Source organism: Macaca mulatta, chromosome 12 (assembly GCF_049350105.2).
Source record: "Macaca mulatta isolate MMU2019108-1 chromosome 12, T2T-MMU8v2.0, whole genome shotgun sequence".
NCBI classification, from domain to species: Eukaryota; Metazoa; Chordata; class Mammalia; order Primates; family Cercopithecidae; genus Macaca; species Macaca mulatta.
The window spans coordinates 110,938,707-110,957,470 of record NC_133417.1 but is presented as its reverse complement, the minus strand read 5'-3'; the positions used below and the strand labels follow the sequence as shown (position 1 = coordinate 110,957,470).

General features: G+C 47.5%; 1 protein-coding gene across 6 annotated transcripts in view; it reads right to left on the bottom strand.

The window, feature by feature from the left end:
* NRP2 (neuropilin 2) overlaps positions 1-17,751 on the bottom strand; it is a 116,305-nt gene extending 98,554 nt beyond the window's left edge. For 5 of the 6 annotated variants that reach the window (XM_015110774.3, XM_002799025.4, XM_028831018.2 and 2 more), the window contains exons 1-2: positions 16,901-17,751; positions 2,531-2,708 (exon numbers count right to left, since the gene is read on the bottom strand). In XM_015110774.3, the coding sequence (XP_014966260.1) occupies positions 2,531-2,708; positions 16,901-16,973 (251 nt within the window). In that variant the 5' untranslated portion in view covers positions 16,974-17,751. Of the gene's footprint in view, positions 1-2,530; positions 2,709-13,840; positions 14,053-16,900 lie in introns of those variants that run through there. The other variant, XM_028831020.2, reaches the window with a different exon arrangement.
* Positions 17,752-18,764: the final 1,013 nt, after the last annotated feature.

Genomic DNA, 18,764 nt, shown 5'->3' with positions numbered 1-18,764 from the left:
AATTTCCTTGGATAGTGAGTGCTTTCCAAACCCAGGAGCTCCCTTGGAATGAAAATGCAGTATGGAAGAGAGAGGGAGAGCCGGAATGCAACAGAACTTCCAGGACTTCAATTAGATTAATTGTTCCTTTCACAAGAAAGTAAAACAAGGCAGTGGGGAGGGGAAGCCCATTTATTGCAAATGCAAATGGCCAGGGGAAGTGTCAAAAATACCTTGAAGAGTGAGAGGCTGAAAAAACCAGATGTGTCTTTCTAAATACAAAAATTAATGAGAGAGAAAGAGAGAAATGGGGAGTTGGGGAGGAACAGAGAATTAATGACAAGGTTAAGTGGATGAGGCTTAATCCCAACAGAGCCTCTCCGACAGTTTGGCCCTGGGAGAACAGACCCCAGAAAAATTTTTTTTCTGACCTCCTTCACTTTTTAGGTTCAAACCAGACACATGAGGTCATGGAATGGGGAGAAAAACAGGAAGTGATTTAGCAAGGATGATAAGCCAGAAGATAACCCTATAAATCCCCTACTCCACCTCCAGCAAGGGATAATGCCTTCTTCTTTCCCTTGTCAGAGGCTCTGGCAACCTTTAGTTCTCTCCAGCTCTGGGACTGAGTCCTGTCCATGGAAGGGGTACCCCGCAGCCCAAAGCAGGACAGGAGCATGTTTTTCTGGCCTTTCATCCTTCCCAACACGTTTTAAGCCATGCTTACTAGCTCCTAAGTTTTTCCTTCCAAGAGCCATGCTTTCTCCCTCTGCCACTATGAATATACATAGGATGACCTCTTGGCAAGTTCACTGGGAGATTTGCTGGCATAAGCATAACAGCATTTGGCCCTTAGTCGAGAGAGGTGCTTAGTCAAATTTCTCTGAGCTCAGACCCAGGCTGTCTCTGTACATTATGCTTCCGTTTGTGCCAACCTTCTGCAGTCCAGCCGGAGGAATTAAAGCCCAAAACACCTTATAAAGAAGCTCTTATAACAGAAATGCTTGATAAAGTTCACTGTCAGGGAATCAGAAGCCTTGGGATGCTGAGCAAATGTATGCAGGGTACTCATGTAACTTAGACAAAGAGGAACTGATGAGTTTCCCTATGTCATCCGTTGAGTCAAGAGTGGATCTGGGATTAGAAACTTCATCTTATGACTCTTCGTCACATGAGGCATCCATCCGGGAAACCCTTTGGTTTTCAACAAAGACTACCTCTTGTTAGGAGAAAACCATTATGTAGGTGCAAAGTAGTCCTAGGAGGATAATAATGACATCAATTCACTGAGCCTCACAGTCTGGCACTAGTTAAAGAGGGGCCTTGTTTCCTCCATGAGGAAGTGCTGGCCCAGACCTGGCCTGTAGGAGTTTTGCCTTCTCCTTGGTACCTGTGCGCCAGCTGGCCCCTTTATTAATTTTTCAGTATTTGCAATTCCTTGCTTAATAGCAAGGAATACTTAGACAATGTATTAATCACATGGGAGCACTGCACACTTATCAGAGTAACAGCATGCTGTAGGCGCTCATTTGGGGCAGAATATGACTGTTGGCACATTCTTTTCTGCACAAAAACTCTCACTTTAGTTCCAATGAGGAAAGACTTTAAGATGGAGTTCAGTAAACAGTGCAAAGCACATTTGCATTCTAGACATGCTGCCTGCTTCCCAACCTTAACTTTTAGGGACCTCAGTGTTAACATGGCATTTCTAAAGTACTCACAAGTGTCTAAATGTCCACTTGGGATTTCCTAAGCCACACATTTCCAGGGTGGCAGAATCAATGTTGTAAGACCAGCTGAGTCACCTTGGGTGACTGACCTAACCTCTCTGTGCTTCAGTTTTCTCTCTTGTGCAAAATGGAGATCATAATGGCACTAACTTCCCAGGGCCCACTGTGCAAAGTAAATGGATTAATATTTGTAATGCAATCAGAACAGTGTTTGTTAAATAAATCCATAACACTGACTTTGAGACTCTAACTTGTGTAACACAGGTATCAAGAACCAATATGAATCTTAGAACTACTTAGATTTTTTTTTTTTTTTACTACTCTTTTTATTTTTCTATAAGGAAACCAGTTACCACTATATAAAGTAACAGGCTGATCCTGCGTGGCTGGATGCGGGGGAAGTCTCCGCTTGGGGATACAGCTACTATCTTATTAAGGAAGCGGGTGGGGTTTATACATGTAGCAGCTGTGGAAATGGGGAGATCTCCAAGAGGAAGGTAACCCAAATTCAAGAGGTGGAGTTTTGTAGTCCAGCCCCTGCCACCACATGGAAATTCTCCTCCACTACCAGCCTTTGGAGGTAGGTTAATATTCTCTACTTTTCACTCAAGAAGCCTCTTTCCACCATATTGTGGGATCAGCCACACCTTTATTTCCCTGGAAAGGGAATGCCCCTTGAGGTTTTCCTCTGAGGCCAGGATCCACCACTGCTTAGCAGCAGGTCTTGGGGTGAGGGGTGACAGAAGTGACAAGAGCAGGGGTGGGGGGCGGAGCATGTGCATCTCGTGGATGGATACACAGTGGGACAGGACAGTGCTTACTTGCAGTCATGCTTCTCGATTTCAAAGTGAGGGTTGAAGTTGAGGACAATCTTCTGGTTGGGTTCGGGGGCGTAAACAATCCACTCGCAGTTCTGGTGGGAGGGGTAGTCCTGGGGGTAACCGGGAGAGGTGATATAGCCAGCATCTTTGGAATTCAAACGACCTCCACACGGTGGGTCTGAAAGAGAAATCAACAACCCAAAGAACTTCAAATATGTTACAGCTTTCTTCCCCCCAACACTCCCTCCTTCTCTTCTGTACCAGTGTCTGATTAAAACTATTTTACAGACCTTTTATGGCAGTCCAGAGGACTAACCTACTGACTCATTCGGTGGAAGAGATTATTCCAGCTCATCCCTCCCCCTACCCACCCGACTACACACACACACACAGATGAAAGTATTCCAGAACATGGCCATAAATATTCTCAATTACATGGTCTGCGATTGAAAAAACAAGAGGACTGCAAACTCAACATGCCTCCCTGCCTTTCCTGCCTCCCCTCCTTGGCCCATCTTCCTCTCCTCATTCAACCTCCCATCTCTATCTTTATCTCATAAATCCTTCATTTTATTCGGTGTCTCCCAGCCCAACCCAGGCGGCCAGCAGTCAGGGCTCCGGGAACTGACAATGGTGGTTTTGTGGTGCCGACCCACAAGCGAGCCTGGTAACAATTACATGTGGTGCAGAGGAAGCACTCTCAGCTTTGGGCCAGAACAGGCCCTGGAGGGTGATTGCAGCCCCCCTTTTTTTTCTTTTTTAAGAAAAAAAAATGCAAAACCCCCAAACATTTAATTCCACATATACCACAAGTTTGATTTATTATTTCATTATACACCGAATGGAAAAATCTGTATTAGAGAATCTACTGGCTCCAGCCTTGGAATTTCGACAAAGGTGCTTTGTGTTGAATGAACATCTGTTTCTTCTGCGCTGTCTGCCCACTATCCCTCCTGCCTGGTCACCACCACCAGAGTGTGCTGCTGCTTTGTCCAGTCATAACTGGCCATTTGAAGGAAGAGCTGGCTCCCTGTACCCGCAGTGCCTGGCTGGAGGCAAACAGCTTCATGTGGCCCAGGAGGGAAGGGAGCCACCTTCAAAGGCTCCAAAGGTGGGTGATGACATTTGAGGAATCTCATCTATTCAGGAGTAAAGTTCTGCAATCCCCAGCAGGGATTCTTGGGAAATAGGGAGTTTTACTTAAATACCACAGTAGAACAGAAGCTGGGAAGGCACATGAGACAGAGAAATATTCAGAAGCCTCTCGGAGACCTTCCTGAGATGTGTGTGTCTCTTAGCATCAATCACGATTTAATATCGCCATCTGCATGGAGCAGCATGGGCCTGTGAATTATGTATTACGACTCAGCAGCCGCCCTCCAGGATGGGTCTTTCTCCTGTGTTCACTCTTTGAGGGAACAGGTCATGCATTTTTTAACTCTACAGGTGCACTTTACTATTCCCCATGTCTGTTGGCATTACTATCTCCCAGACCTCTGCTTTAGACTACCGGCCTGACAGGCTTTAAATGCATAAAAGATGGGCACGCTGCACACGGGTGGTTGGGACACAAATCCACACAAGTAGCCTTTTTGGCATCAAGCCTCCACAGCTCAAACTGTGCCGTGTTGAACTGCCCAGAATCGAATGGATTCTGGTCCATTTCCTACTGGGTGGAAAAAAAAGCAGCCATTTCCTCAGGCTGGTACACAGCACATCATCTTCTTACCTAATGACCCTGCACCCACTCCAACCATGAGGACAATGAGCTCATCCCTCCCACCCAGACCACAGGAGGCCAGCCATGAGGCCCAGTTCCTCTGCAGCCAATACCCACGGGCTTTCCAGGTGCCCACACCACTCACCCATGCTGGGAACCCAGTGTCATCTAGCCAGCCCATTGAGGCCCACTGGTCCTGGCTTATGCATATGAAATAGGGCGGAGTGACCCTCTGAGAAGGCAGAGGTGTGAGGACATAGATCACCAGCTGCTCTTACTCAACTAGCAGAAGAGGGAATTTTCTACCAGGTCCAGTTCCTTTGCCAGCTATTTTGCAGAAAACTGCAGCCCTGCCACCAACTCACCCCAAACCACACTTTTTTGCCTTGGAATTCATCAGAGGAAACCTGAGCTGAGCTCCTGTTTAGTAACTGTTATGGTTTCCACATACTCTCCACTCTCCCCACCCACACTATCTCCCTCCTTTCCCCATCCCTTCCTCTACTTCTCTCCAATTACTCTTGAAAGAGGAACTTTTCTCCCTCAATTCCCCACACCCCACGTTTAAGCTTTTAGTAATTAGAACAGGCACACAGATCAGCAATAAAGATAGGAAACTTTTTCACAGGAAAGTTTCATTTCTCATCTACAGTAGAAGCAATCATTTCTCTACTACCAAAAAAAAAAAAAAAAATCAAACTACATATATCCCATAGCTTATAGTCTGCACTGTCTGCTGTTAAACCAAAAGAAAAGGGAGTCATCCATTTCTTTTTTTCTGTCCTTTCTTTACCTGAAGAAAATCAAGGCACTTATTGAAGTATCAGAGAACTCATTAGAACGTCTGCTTCAGTTGTGTGTGGTTAACCTTTTCAATACTCACAAATTTATAAATTCACACTCTTGTTTGGCTTGCATTCACACTCAGAAACACACACATAGATATTGAACATACTTCAAGTACATATACATATCGGTAATTCACACTTTAGTCCTATACACACGTTCACACCTTCTCATAAAATATCACACATCATTTGCACAAACATATATCCACAAAGATAAATACTAGAATTTCTGTTTTTATTTTTCTTGGAGAGAACAGAATTCTTGAAACTTATCAGTAAAAATTGTAAAGAAAACACAATCATTCTATATCTCCTCTTGATAACCGATCTTTCCTTTCTAGGGTTGGGGACACATCATTTCTTAAATACAAACATGTCCCAATAGAAATTAACTAGAATTTTTTCTGAAGAGCTATACCATCCATTACTTTGTAGGTCTTTATTGTGTTCCACAATGAACTTTATACATGGTTGCTGTCCTGTTTCAGAGGAGTCAAGTTAAGCCAAAGGAGAGTTGAACTCAAGGGCAAAACCCTTAAGGCCAATCTCCATATACAGAGGGAAATTGACCCTGTTTGAGCTACTGAGCCTGTTCGGTGAGTTGACAAAAGACTTCATTCTGCAACTATTTCGTGAATACCTTTCACCTGGGGCAAATTCATCACCCAAAGAGAGATAGCAAAACCCAGGCTTGGACTATTCAGAGCATTTTCTCCTACATCTGGGAGGGAAGCCTGCGGGATGAGCCAGGTCAGGTCTGAGAAAGGCCCAAGGCTGAAAGGAATAAAGTGACAGCTCCAGCTGTAATTGGAAATAAAGAGAACACTAAGTTCTGAGGTCACCAAGTTCTGATTTTCCTCCTATAATGATTACTTAGGTGTTTTTTTTTTTTTTTTGAAATGTAAAGTATCAGATTGCTTTAAACTCTGTCTGCTCTTTTTCTCCTTCTTAAGTATTGTTGTTTCACTGGTAGCCTAAGTACCATCTGCTGCTGCCTAGGGGTAACATAGCCCTGGAAAGGCAAAGGGATGTTGTATCCCTTCACTTAGGAACTCACCTTCCTGCAGAATCCAATCACTTTCCTTGCAGATATTTAATTTTTAAGAAGTATTAAGAATGGGAAAAGAAGATCTTTTAAAAATCTGGTCTGCCTTCTAGAAAAATTTAGTTGGCATTGTTTTAAAGGAACACTGTATAACCTGAACTTGACAATAATATTTGCTAAATACGGAAGCCTGACTGTAGTGAGAACTTTCTAAATAATCCGATTACTATGGCTTACTTCACGACAGCTTGGTAAAAGACCAATCAGATCCCTCACTTTAGTTGAACTAAAGGAGAAAGTCGTTGGCAAAACCAGGGAAAATTGGCCATTGGCTGGATGTGGGATTAGAGGGCCCAGTTGTTGTAAAAGGTGAGTCTGGGGTAATGGGACTGGGTTACCAGGAGAGGGAGGGATCGACATTAGCAGAAAGATGGGAGATGGCACCCAGCTCTTAACTCACTCAATTTGACCTTTCTGGGGCTCAGCTTCACAAACTGTAATTCAATGAATGGACTGAATTAGGTGTGTAGCTTTCAAATTTATCTGTTTTTTTTTAAGTACTTTTTTTTTTTCTTGAACAAAACTCTACCTAGACCTCTAATGTACAAAGAAAATAAAAGGGACCTCTTCTTGGATGCTGGGAGGGAGGTAGCCAGAAGCAGTGTAGTGTCCAGGCCGCCTAGTTCCTGCTGTCAGCTCAGAAGGGCTTCTCTGCAAGCCCACTGGGGCTTCCTGGAATATGGTTTGAAACCCCCTAAATGGGGCCTCTGATTCCCTGTTACTTTAGAATGCTATGGAAAAGAGAAAGAGCAGATGACTAGGAGACATCTATTTCCTATGTATACCTGAGGGCACTTACGGGAGAAAAGCAATCAGTCTCATTTCCTCTGAAAATAATACTCTTTATTTACTTTATAATTTATTTCTTATCCACAGCATAATCCCACCTTGTCCCTATTTCCACAGCATTGTTTTCATTTAATTATTGGTAGCAAAGCAAAGAAGAAACTCTTTCTTCTACTTAAAAAGAAAGGAGGTTGTCACTTTGCCACTTACTCCACCAGGAAGTTTATTAGAAATAGCATTGGAGCAGGATCTAAAAGTCTAGTAATCAAGTCTAGTCTCACCACTAGCAAGCTGTGTGACCTTGGGTAAGTTAGTAGACAACTCTGAGCCTTTGTTTTCTCATCTATAGAATGAGAGGGGTGATTCTAAATGTCAGTTCCAGTGCTAAAATCCAAAGCCCATATAATGAGGTAGGGAAAAGATCCTATAACCCATAGATTGAGCCAAAAATTCAAAAGATTCTCTACCCTCCTAGACAATAAGACATTTATTCAAGGTGCTACCCCTGTTCTATCTGCTTGGTAAGCCTGAAACAAAACTGAAGACGTGATTCTTCAGAAAACACGTCTGTCTTGCATTATGGGGAGTTCAAATGTCTCCTTTAATCACGTCAGGTCTACTGACACGAGTTTCTTTTTGTAACTGAGTCTGTGGCTGCATATTTATAAATATTATGGATACACAGTTCTGTGTGTGAGCATGTCAACAACAGTGATGCATGAAAAGAAAAACCAAAAGCAGTTTCTTCAAATCCCTCACCCAGATCATCTAAGTCGTTGGCTCAGGGTTTTAACCAAATTTTGCTCACCAACCCGGGATAAGCTGCGTTTTAAGAATTATTTCTGTGAGCTGAGGCTGGATTTTGTTTTATTCAAAGCAACTTCAGCCTGTCACAAGACAGTCTCATAAAATCTGTATCTTGGCTTAAGCTGGGAAGAAATGAGCCAATCCATCAGCCCAGGAATGTGGCTGTTTGACCACTTCCTAAGGCAACTGGGAAGGGATGCAATCTACTCAATTTATGGAGACTGGTGGCAGTGAATGATGCATCCTGAAGGCACAGCAAATGGAAATCCTTCTGAACTTTTGCAATGATAAAGTTCAAAATCTGAATAAAAGGGCCATCTAGGAGGGAAGGAGAGAGGGAAGCAGAGAGCAGGAGAGGAAGCCAGCATATGAGTTTGGAAATGAATAAAGAATGAAGCAAATTTCCCTCTCTTAAAACACCTCCAATGAATTCACCTAGGAGAGAACTGGAAATTGGGTATGGAAATGGGGCCTTTTGAACATCTCTTCCCTCAATCTAGATTCTAAAAATGAAGCCTCATTTCATCGGTGAAATGTAAGTTTGATGCGATTACCTCTTCTGACCTCGAGTCATGCCACCTGTGGTAACCTTGTTATTTGTCATCTTATATCATAAACAAATGCAATTCCAATAGGGCAGCCGATATAATGTCATTAGTTTGTATTTATGTCCGCTCTTTTCCAGCCCTCATTGCAAATGCAATTTTGATGCCATTGATGAGAGATCTGGGATTACAATTCCTGACCATTTTAGCAGACATTTGGGGAAGGAAACAGAAGAATAATTTTGAGGTCTCTCCAAAAACCAAAGGAGAAAAAAAGGTAATATAATATTTTCTTCATTTATTTTGATTAACTGAAGCTTATGTTGAAACATCAATGGCTCCCCATTGGTTAGCAAGTGAAACCCAAACCTCTTTGCCTAGCAATTTGGGCCTTGAATTGAGCCCAAGCTATTATTTCTAATCTTATTTGCAATTATTTCCCACCATACATTCTAAACTGCAGCTTCTGAGTGTTCCCCAAACAAACCCAGCATCCATTTCTCTACTCACACCTTCCCCTTCCCCTGGTATGCCCTTTCCTGCTCTAAATCCTGCCTACCCTCTCGCTCCAGGCTGCCTCTGCCCTTTCTCTTCTCCCATACTGGGAGTGATCTTTCTCCTCTGTGCATCTGAGAGGCTGAAGCTCTTTAGCATCTTCTGAGATGTGTGAGAGTTCCGGAGGGCCTTATCCATTCTACTGAGCCACCAGCAGCTTGAAGTCATGACTCCTTGCTGACCCATCTGTGGCAGGCCTCACAGGATCAAAGCAGAGCCTTTCCCAAAAGCCAGACTCATCGAGATTTGTTGAATTAATCAATTAAGAAGTGACCAAAGGAACATCAAAAGTCTCACTAGATAGGACAGACTCTGAGAGTTCTATCAGAAATTATTCTGCGGCCACAGCTACTGCTCTTCCTTCTCCACCCCCTGCTGTTATTAAGTGCAAATGTTTCTTAGTGGTGAATTGAGAGTTTGAATAACTTGTTTGAAATAATAATAACTAGTCACAAGTAGGTCAAGGTAGAGTTAGTGTGAACTATGTCTCCTAGAACACCCTAATGCAGACAATACTGATAAAGTTCAAAGCACATTCTTATTTTATTTTATTTTATTTTTGAGATGGAGTCTCACTCTGTCGCCTAGGCTAGAGTGCAGTGGCACAATCTCGGCTCCCTGCAAACTCTGCCTCCTGGGTTCAAGCGATTGTCCTGCCTTAGCCTCCCAAGTAGCTGGGATTACAGGCACCCACCGCCATACCCAGCTATTGTGTGTGTGTGTGTGTGTGTGTGTGTGTGTGTGTGTGTGTATTTTAGTAGAGATGGGGTCTTGCCATGTTGGCCAGGTTGGTCTCGAACATCTGACCTCAGGTGATCTGCCCAGCTCATCCTCCCCAAGTGCTGGGATTACAGGCATGAGCCACCATGCTCAGCCATTTTAATTTTAATACTAGTAAAATTAATTTATCTCAGGGGTTTTGTTCCCTTCACTCCAACTTCCACACTTCCAAAGGCAACTTTAAATATTGGTTATCTGTACCACCAGGAAGATGCTGACTATTACTTCATCACTAAGCCATTTGTTGGTATTGGATTTTCTTGTGCTTGGTTTCAACCCACCTCTCTCTACTCAACCCCTCCTCATTTTCCTTTCTCTAGCCCCTAAAATGCCTTTGGGGCACATCTGTTTTATTTTTTCCCCTTTATCCAAACAATTATTATTAGCATTCAGTCCAGTAATTTGCAATTCCCATTATCTTCTCTGCTGAAAGACTCTCCAGAACCTGGTCACTGGTAATCACAGGATTTGTGGAGGTGGGAGCAGGGTACCACGGCCACGTGCACTCAGCTGGCCGGCAGACTTGTGCAATCTGTGCTACTGAGAGCTTCTCTTTTGTTACTCCCAGCCCCTCCTTTTTTTCTGGATTAGATCATGACTCCTTTATGAAGACCCAGAGGGAAATGGGATTATTAAGAGTCTTGCTGGGTAAAAGCTATTTTGTCTTTATGATGACTTTTTTGAGTTCAGCTGCTGAAGGGCCTTAGTGCCAGAGTAGAAGTTATTACACATTCAGGAGAGCGCCTTAAACACAGTGTTTCCTGCTGAGCACACTCTCAGTGATGAAGGATGGAAGGGGAGGAAAAGGAAAGGAAACGAGAGAGAGATTAAAAAGAAAATAGGAGGTAAGAATACTGAAAACCGAGGAAGAAGGAGGAAAAAAATGCAAGGGAGACATAAATCCAAGATAAGAACCCAGCAGAGAATATTCTCTGAAGAAGAGCGTGGCAAGAGATAATATGGTGCTTACAAAACACAGAGGTTTGGTGGTGGAAGAACTGAGAATAAGAATTATTTTAAAAATGTCATAAAAATAAACTTATACGGCAATGGTTATAGCGTGCTTGCAATGCTCACAAGATTCCATTAACCCCACTGAAGTTTTAAAGATTCAGTGACTTCAGAATAGGCTTTATATGTGCCAAACAGTATTCTACATAATCCGACATAGCGTAACAACCCTATGAAGTAGGTATTGTTACCAAACACATTTACAGACAAGGAAACTGAGGCACAGAGACTAAGTATCTGATCACACAGGGTACTTAGATCACAGAGCCAGCAAATGGCTGAGCTAGATTCTAAACCTAGGCAGTCTAGTTCCCATGTTTCAGAAGCTGGGAAGGCCAGGGATGGTCCCCCCAAAACTTCTCAGTGGCACACCTACTTGGTAGCATTTAGGGAAAGACAAACATTTTGCCTGTTTGAAAACCCCCTTTTCTCTGCCTGTGCCAGTACTCTGCCTGTGTGAACAACCAGAGATGTGTTTGAGGCTGGGGTGTGAGTGGGCTGGAAGCACTTAACACCTTCTCCACTCCCTGTACACACAGGCACTCAGCTCCTTGTCATCCTGGCCCTCTTGCCTGTGTTCTGGAAACCCCAGGCATGGGGCCGGGGAGGGGGGATTGAGGAAGTGAGGGAGTGATGGATAGGACGTTCAGGTCTGAAACCATGTATCACAACATCAAAGGGTTGTTTTAGTTTTGTGGCTTTTTTTTTTTTTTTGCCAACTCCTATTTCTCTCCTTTCTTCTCAATCCTACTCTTCTCTATCCTAAATGCCACATTGTTATTGTTCTACTGGATAGGAGCAGCATTTTCAGAAATGGGGGATTTATTTTTATAGCACAGCTGGTCTGCCAAAGGTCACATAATTTGGCAACGTTCCCAGTGGTTAAAAATTAATTTCTCCTTATTAATACAACCAAGGTCCCAGAAGATCGGAGCTCAGCCTTATCTAAACTTGACAGCTTCCTAAACCTTTAGAAGATGCTTTCTCCTGGAGGGCCAGCCATGATACAAGGCCACTGTGTCCTGGAATCCAACTCCACTGAATCCTGTTAGGCAATGAAACCATTAAGCCTTTGGCCATTTCTCATCAAGGCAGATAAAGCTTTGAAAAATACTGTAGGATCTCCAGGACAAACTTCTGCAGCATCTTCCAGAAATGGGTTAATTAAAAAACAAAAACCAGCAAATAGCCGAGTCCTTACCTTGAAGGAACAGTACAAAGACTAACTTCTGGTGATCAATATACTTATCTGCCACTCGAGGAAGGTACCTCAAAGATTATCCAGTTGCAAATGATGGTCAGATAATAAAATATCTCAAACATGTAAATAATACTACAGCCATTGCCCAGATGTCATTTTTCAGGTCCTTTCTTGTCAGTTGAAGAAATTAAAAAGGCATTCTGCTCTTGCTCTATCTTTCAAAACAGGAAGATCTCAGCTCAAGTTCCTAAAGTCTTTCCAAACTGGACCTTTGGGGAATGTATTTGGAAACCTCTTTACCTGGCTCTTGAATTCCGTCAACTCAGAATTGTCTTACACTCAGGTCACCCTGAGTCAGTTCATTTTCTTAATTGCTTTAAGGAAGACTTGAGTGAAATGAAAAACACCAGGGTCCACAGAATCATCTGGTCCCTGGTGTCTCTCCCCATTGACCCCAGACCCCTCCCTCACTGTTATTTGTATTCGTGCCTCACTGCATATGAATTGGCATTTGGACTCCTAGCTTTTTCTATGCCTGGAAGATAGAAACTGGCCTTTCTGATGCAGAATGTGGACTTGATACATTCAACAGCAGGGGATCAGGGCCATTTGGTAGACAGCGGGAGTCCTGTCTGGGTAGCCTGGGTTCCAGTCACTGCAGCCTTCCAATCTTTCATTTTGCCAGTTGAGTGCTCCGTGGCTTAATGTCTGAGGGCTCTATGGGATGACATAAAACTCCAAACCTGATGTGCTGCTCGCGCATTCACAATCCTACCAGGCACCGCTTGGATGAGTAGGGGCCTGCCCCGAGCCCTTTGGGGAGTGCTCCTCTTGCCACTGTCTTGCACTGTGTGCTCTGCTGGCAACTGGCCACAGTTTCCCTACCTCCAGGAGCTGATCACGGGGAAAATGTTTACTGGGCACCCATTTAATGTGGGCATGAGACCAATCCCTAGAGCCTAGAGCAGGCCGTCGGCGTAAAATCTAGTTTATAGTTTACTTGCAAATTATGCTCGCCCATGGCCATCCCACATTTTGGGGAGAGAGGCTAAAAGAAACACTTCAAACCCTTATCCGGCGCCTAGACCGTCATTGCTTCTCTTTCAGGATTTGTTTGAACCCAGACCTGTCTCCCACAGCCAATTTACACCTCTTATCTGATCATCCAGTCCAGACGGAAGGGTGAATTGACCGAAAATCTGAGTGTGTCCCTGGCAATGGCGTTAAAACCCAAGCATAGATCAAAGCTCTCCAGACGAGGAGGGGAGGGGTAGATGGTTATGGGGTCTGGGTTCTTTTGGGCCCAAGCGATGTGTCCCGGAGGTGGGGACATTAGGGCTGGGAGTTGCTACCATTTGAAGAAATCCATTGCCAGGACTTGAACGATTTCCTGAGCAAAACCCAGTCCCCGGCAGATCATGATTAACTCCAGCAAAGGGACGTTCCTAGCGGGCGCTGATAGGGAATGGCTAGCGCCAGGGGGCTCTCCTCTCTGTCTGAAACCGAAAGGAAAGGAGGTGGAGGGAGGGGAGACGAGCAGGGAGCACACGCCAATAAACCTGAGCGTGGATCTCCTACCCTTCAGAAGAAATTCAGCCAGAGCCGCAGAAGCCGCAATGCATATGGGCTAGATCCCCTAAAACTTGGTCTGGAAAGCTGATTCCCGACGTTCCCCAACCTGGATGATTCCCAGAGGGGCGACAAGTCCATTCCAAATCCCTCCCCCACCTCCAAACATTAGGGCTACCGGCGCCCCCCACCCAGCCGCTGGACGCCTGCAACCCGTTGGGAAAGACCGGGTGGGAAAGACCCACGGCGCAGCCAGCCCGAGGCGAAGGGCGGGGGCAGCCGTTTAATCACAGCGTGCCTCGCCTCCATTAACTCGTGTTGATATTAAAAAGAAATCAATCAGTGAAAATGAAGCATCGGCCATGAATATTTCTTTTTCTCACGTGGAAAAGCAAAGAGCGAGGCGGCTGGGGAGGAGAGGCGGGAACTCGCCGGCTACTGCAGGCAGAGGCTTCTCCGGAGACCAGAGCTGCAGCCGAGACCTAACTTTCCGGCCTTGGGCAGCGTTGAGGAAATGCCGCAGGTTTTCCCCTGGGGGTGTCCTTAGGAGGAGGAGGAGGGCACAAGCATGGAGTAGTTGGAGGCGGCCAACTTCGCGGAGGCTTCAGCCTCGGTTTTGCTTTCGCTGAGAATATTTTTGCTTAATAGAATGTTTATGGATCGCTGGGCTGTGTTTCTGCTGCGTAGCCCAAACAAATCGATGCGGCGTTAGAGACGCCGCTGGGGTGGGGGGGGGACGGGGAGGGGGAGGGAGGTCTAGGAGGAGAGCTGAGAGGCTATCACGTCCCCACCACGTGGATGGCCGCGCGCCGCGTGCTCTTCACCTGTTTCTGCGCACCGGCGGGCGCTGGGCGTGCTGCGCTTCTACAGGCTGTGCAAGTTGCGCGCATTCCTGCGGCTCAAGCTGGCTCCTTCCCGCCTCTCTCCGCCCTCCTCTCCGAAATCCCACCCCACTTTCCTATCACCCAGTTGGGCCAGTGCTTGGATTCCCAAGCCAGCCGGCCTCGGCCTCTCGCCACTCAAAGCCAGCTCTCTAGGGGTCGCGGTGAGCCTGCCGCGCGGAGAGGAGCGCAGGGGACTGGCGGGGGACTGGCGGGGACGCCTGGGGCAGGAAGGGAGACAGGCTAGCAGCTGCACTGCGGTCTGGCGAGGCGGAGGCGGCGCAGTGAGGAGAGGGGCAGCCTGGTGCGCGTCGCCCATGCGGCCTCCCAGCCACGCGCCGCCCAAGGTGCCGCGCGCCTCGACCGCCGTGTTATTTGCTCAACTGCTCCCCCGCGCGCACCTTCTGCCCCATCTTGCTCCTTCCCAGAACTGGTTCTCGTCGCCGGTGGCGGCGGCTGAACCAGGCCCCCCGTCCGGGCCGGCGCACACCGGGTGAGTCAGAGGTGTATCTCGGCCTCGCCCTGGCCACCCGCTGCCGGCTCCCCGGGTGCCAGTCCGTTGCTCCGCCCGAAAGCCTGAGCAGCTCACGGCTTGAGATCGCATTTTGGGGAGCTGGAGGTCCCCGGCAGGTCCCAGCTTCGAATCCCACCCTGAGATCCCACCCCGAGTCCGAGGTTGCCCCGAACTCCGCGCCTCTGGGCTTCTCTGGAAGTGACGCAGCACTGCCGGGGGTTGGGATGGGAGGGGGTTCTGCAGTGAGCGCGGGAGGCAGGTGGCAGAGCGGGAGTGGGTCCAAGCGGGTGTCGCGCACACACGTACACACACTCCAAGCAGCGCTCGGGGACAGATGTGCGAACATCTGGGGTAGGAGATGGCCCCTGAGTCTTCACGACCCCTCCCGCTCCGCACAGCACACGGAACCTGAAGTTGCATGTGTGTGCGCGCCGGTGTGAGTGCCAGTGTGTGCGCGCTCGCGCGCTGGGGCCTACCGGAGTCCGTGTCTGAATACATAATATACTGTGGGCATCCTCATGGCGCGCGCGCGTGTGCACACATACACTGCGAATCACACAAACATACATAATTTACGCAGCATCCAGGTCTGTGAGAGGTAATTTATTTCCGCTTCAAGCTGGGAATTTAGAAATAAGGCAAGAAGGAATGGGGGAGGCCCAGAAAATCTCCCCAAGTGGGACCCCCCACCCATCCCTTTGATAGGATTTGCAGCTGCCCTGAAGACCACTTATGGCAAAGAAAGAGCTGCAAACCATTTCTTTGCCAAAGAAATGGCAAAGGCATTTCTGAATTTTCTTCCCCCTTCAAATAAATGCCCAAGCTTTAAGTGGTGCGTGTGCTGGATGGGGGGCGTGGAGAGAAGGAAGGGTGACAGTACCAGATGCAAAGCTAGGACCCACTAGCTGATGTTCTGGGGGATGCCCAGGAGGCTGCAGAGTTAGCCCTGCCACTGCCGCCATCACCTTGCAAGTGCCTTGGGTGAGGGCACTTCGGGAAGGCTTTTTCGCCTTTCTTTCACCCGTTTCCTCCATAGATGGTTTCTCCATCTCCAGTCACCTGTAGCAGCTGCTAAGAGTTTTGTTGTCAGATTCCAGACACTGTTCTCAGTGAGGTAGAGAGGCTCACTCTAGAGAGTGGTCCCAGGAAGGAAGCACAAACCCCACTGCATTCCCCATGGATTCCCCTTTCCAGAGCCTTGCCGCTCCCCACAAATGCGGTCCCCAGACTGTTCTGGGCCTCGAAGTGCTCATCTCCACAGCAGCCTGTCCACACACCCTTTTTGGCAGTGGTTGAGAACAAATTCCACTCAAAAGTTTCTAACCACGAGTGAGAGACCTTTGAGGGCCTGCAATTTGTTTTAGCTAATAAGAATTTCTAAAAGAACATATGATTTACTTTCCCAGACGACACATGGATGAAGAGAGAAGAGACCAACTGTCTTGGTTGCCAGCAGTGCCCAACCCCAAGCCCCTATCTCAGCCACAAGCCAACTTGCTCCACCAGCCTGAGCCCTATGATTCTGAGGCATAACCAGCCATTCTCCAAAGAATCGACAGCATTTGAAAACCAAAACGAAACTCTTGTCTTTCCCAAGCCCTTCAGTGAACATTGCTCCATGTAGCTAAGTGGAGGGAATGCAAATGATTTATATTGCACTGGCTGGTTGGAGAAACTCAAGGGAGATGTGTTCTGCTTCAAGACAGGGAAAAAAAATTCCCAAAAACTGTAATGCAAAGGCTTTGTAGTATTTTTAAACCTTTGATTCAGTCCATATGTGACATCTGAACACCGCCAAATTCTGTTTCAAAACACACACACACACACACACACACACACACACACACACACACACTCCTAGCAGGAGAGAAAAGTTGGGTTTTAGCAACAGTGGTGGTGTAGGAAGGGCCGGCCGGGATCTCTCTTTAAATTATTGAGTACTGAGGGAGCCTCCTTCTGTGCCTTTCTGCGTGGCCTTCCTGCTTTAGCGGTCGCTTTTAAAGGGGAAACCATGTTGCAATAAATAGAAAAAACTTTCAGTGGCTTACCTGGTTGGCCTCTCACTTGGTGTCTTGAAAAGTAGAGGGCTAAGAAAACCCAGGTGAGAGGAAACATATCCATTTTGGAGAAGGTGGCTCTCTCCAGAGCTGGGTTCGTAGGTTTCTTGTTTAAATCTTTGTGTTTTTCTCTCTTATTTTCTTCCGTACAACGTCTTATGCAGAGGTTTCTAATGGTCAGTGTTTCCCTCCTGAGTCCTGGTGGCTTGTCTTCACCTTTATTCTTGCTGGAATTTCCACCTCACCAGGAGGAGAGTAGCTCCTGAAATCAGCAAAGAGGGAACAAGCCGGGAAGAGGACACGGCTTTCCTCTCAAAAACAAAACGCATGTATGTTCTCTCCAGTTCCTCAAAGTGTCATTTCCTTTATCCTACAATATCACGAGTATTTCCCGAAAGCCAAGCGTAACAATAATGATAATAATAATAATTAAAGCCAAGACTTGCCTTGGGCATCACACGGCCCCCAGGCAGCTGTGTGATCTCAGAGGCGTAAATTGACACACATCCCGCGGCACCCTTGACGGACACGCGGGCAGAGGCAGCAGCCGCTGGACAGCCGGAGTGGAAGGCGGCCGCCCTGCTCTTGTCCTCGCCGGGTTCCCCCGGCGGGAGCCTCCACCGGCGGCTACACCCGCTTGGCCAGCCTCTCGAGGGGAGTCTGAGAAAGGAAGCTGCTGCTGCTGTTGCTGCTGGTGGTGCGGCGGCTGGGATCGCCTGGGAGTGAGCGAGCCCCTCTCCGAGTTCGCTGGCGCCCGCCCTCACCTCCACCTCGCCCAGTGTCTGCGCGGCTGAGGATGTGCTGGGGGCCGGCTGCAGGCTGGTGCCTCGCTCGTGATCTCTGCCTCCCCTCCGGCTCCCCACTGCCTTTTCAGGCCGAGCAGCATGTGGATGTCAGAGCCGCGGCAGAGCTATCCGATTACGCGCCGGCTCAGGGCCCGCCCCTTCTGTGTTCCTGATTAAAGAGGCAGCCGCGGAGACGCGCGGCGCAGAGCCGAGTGCCGCGGCACCCACCTCGGGCGGGGCGGCGGCAGCTTCTCCCGGGCCGCCGCAGGATCGAAGTTAAGGCGGCGCCTACCCCACAGCCCCTCGCCCGCCCCGCATCTCCCGATCGCCCCCGCGCACCTCCGCGCCGGGCCTCCAGTGCGTAACGCCCTGGGGAAGAAGCGCCCCCCGGCACCTCCAGGGCGCGCTGCCCTTGGCCGTGTCGCCCCCACCCGAGGGAGACCCCGGGGGAAGGGGGGGAAGCCTTGTTCCCCCTAAATTCCACGACTCCGATGCCACACACGCAGAATCCAACACAATGCCACGCGCAATGGCGTTACAAGAGGAGTTGGGTGGCGTACGGTGTTTGGGGTAGCAAGCCGGTCGGCAGCTCAGCCATGCGTTCGAACAGGCAGCGGTGCGTGGCGGCGACACACACCGTCAGCCCGGGCTGAATAAAACCCCAAACACTCGCTGCGTTTACTACTCAGATCCTTTGTTATGTCCCAAACATGCTCTGCTCCTCTCTGGGTTAGGATTTCGTTATCCCTGCGCTTTTAACTTGTAACTATCCTAAAAAGAGGAAAGACTTTCTTCAGCAAAGGATTTCTTCAGGTAATTAAATTGGATTCCCTCAAGTCCCCCCGAAAAAGTATGGGTGCTTGAAGGCTTCTCATCCAAATGCTACTGTAACTACGTCTATTCACATTTTCCCCCATAGAAACGTGGTCACAAAGCCCAGAGAAAGAAAACAGCATTATGCCAACTATTTTTAAATGGAGGCGTGAAAACTGTTTAGAGGGAACTGCAAACTAACAGTTGGGGAAACACTTGTATCTTTGTTTCTGAGGATGGCTTTGTGGATTCCAAAC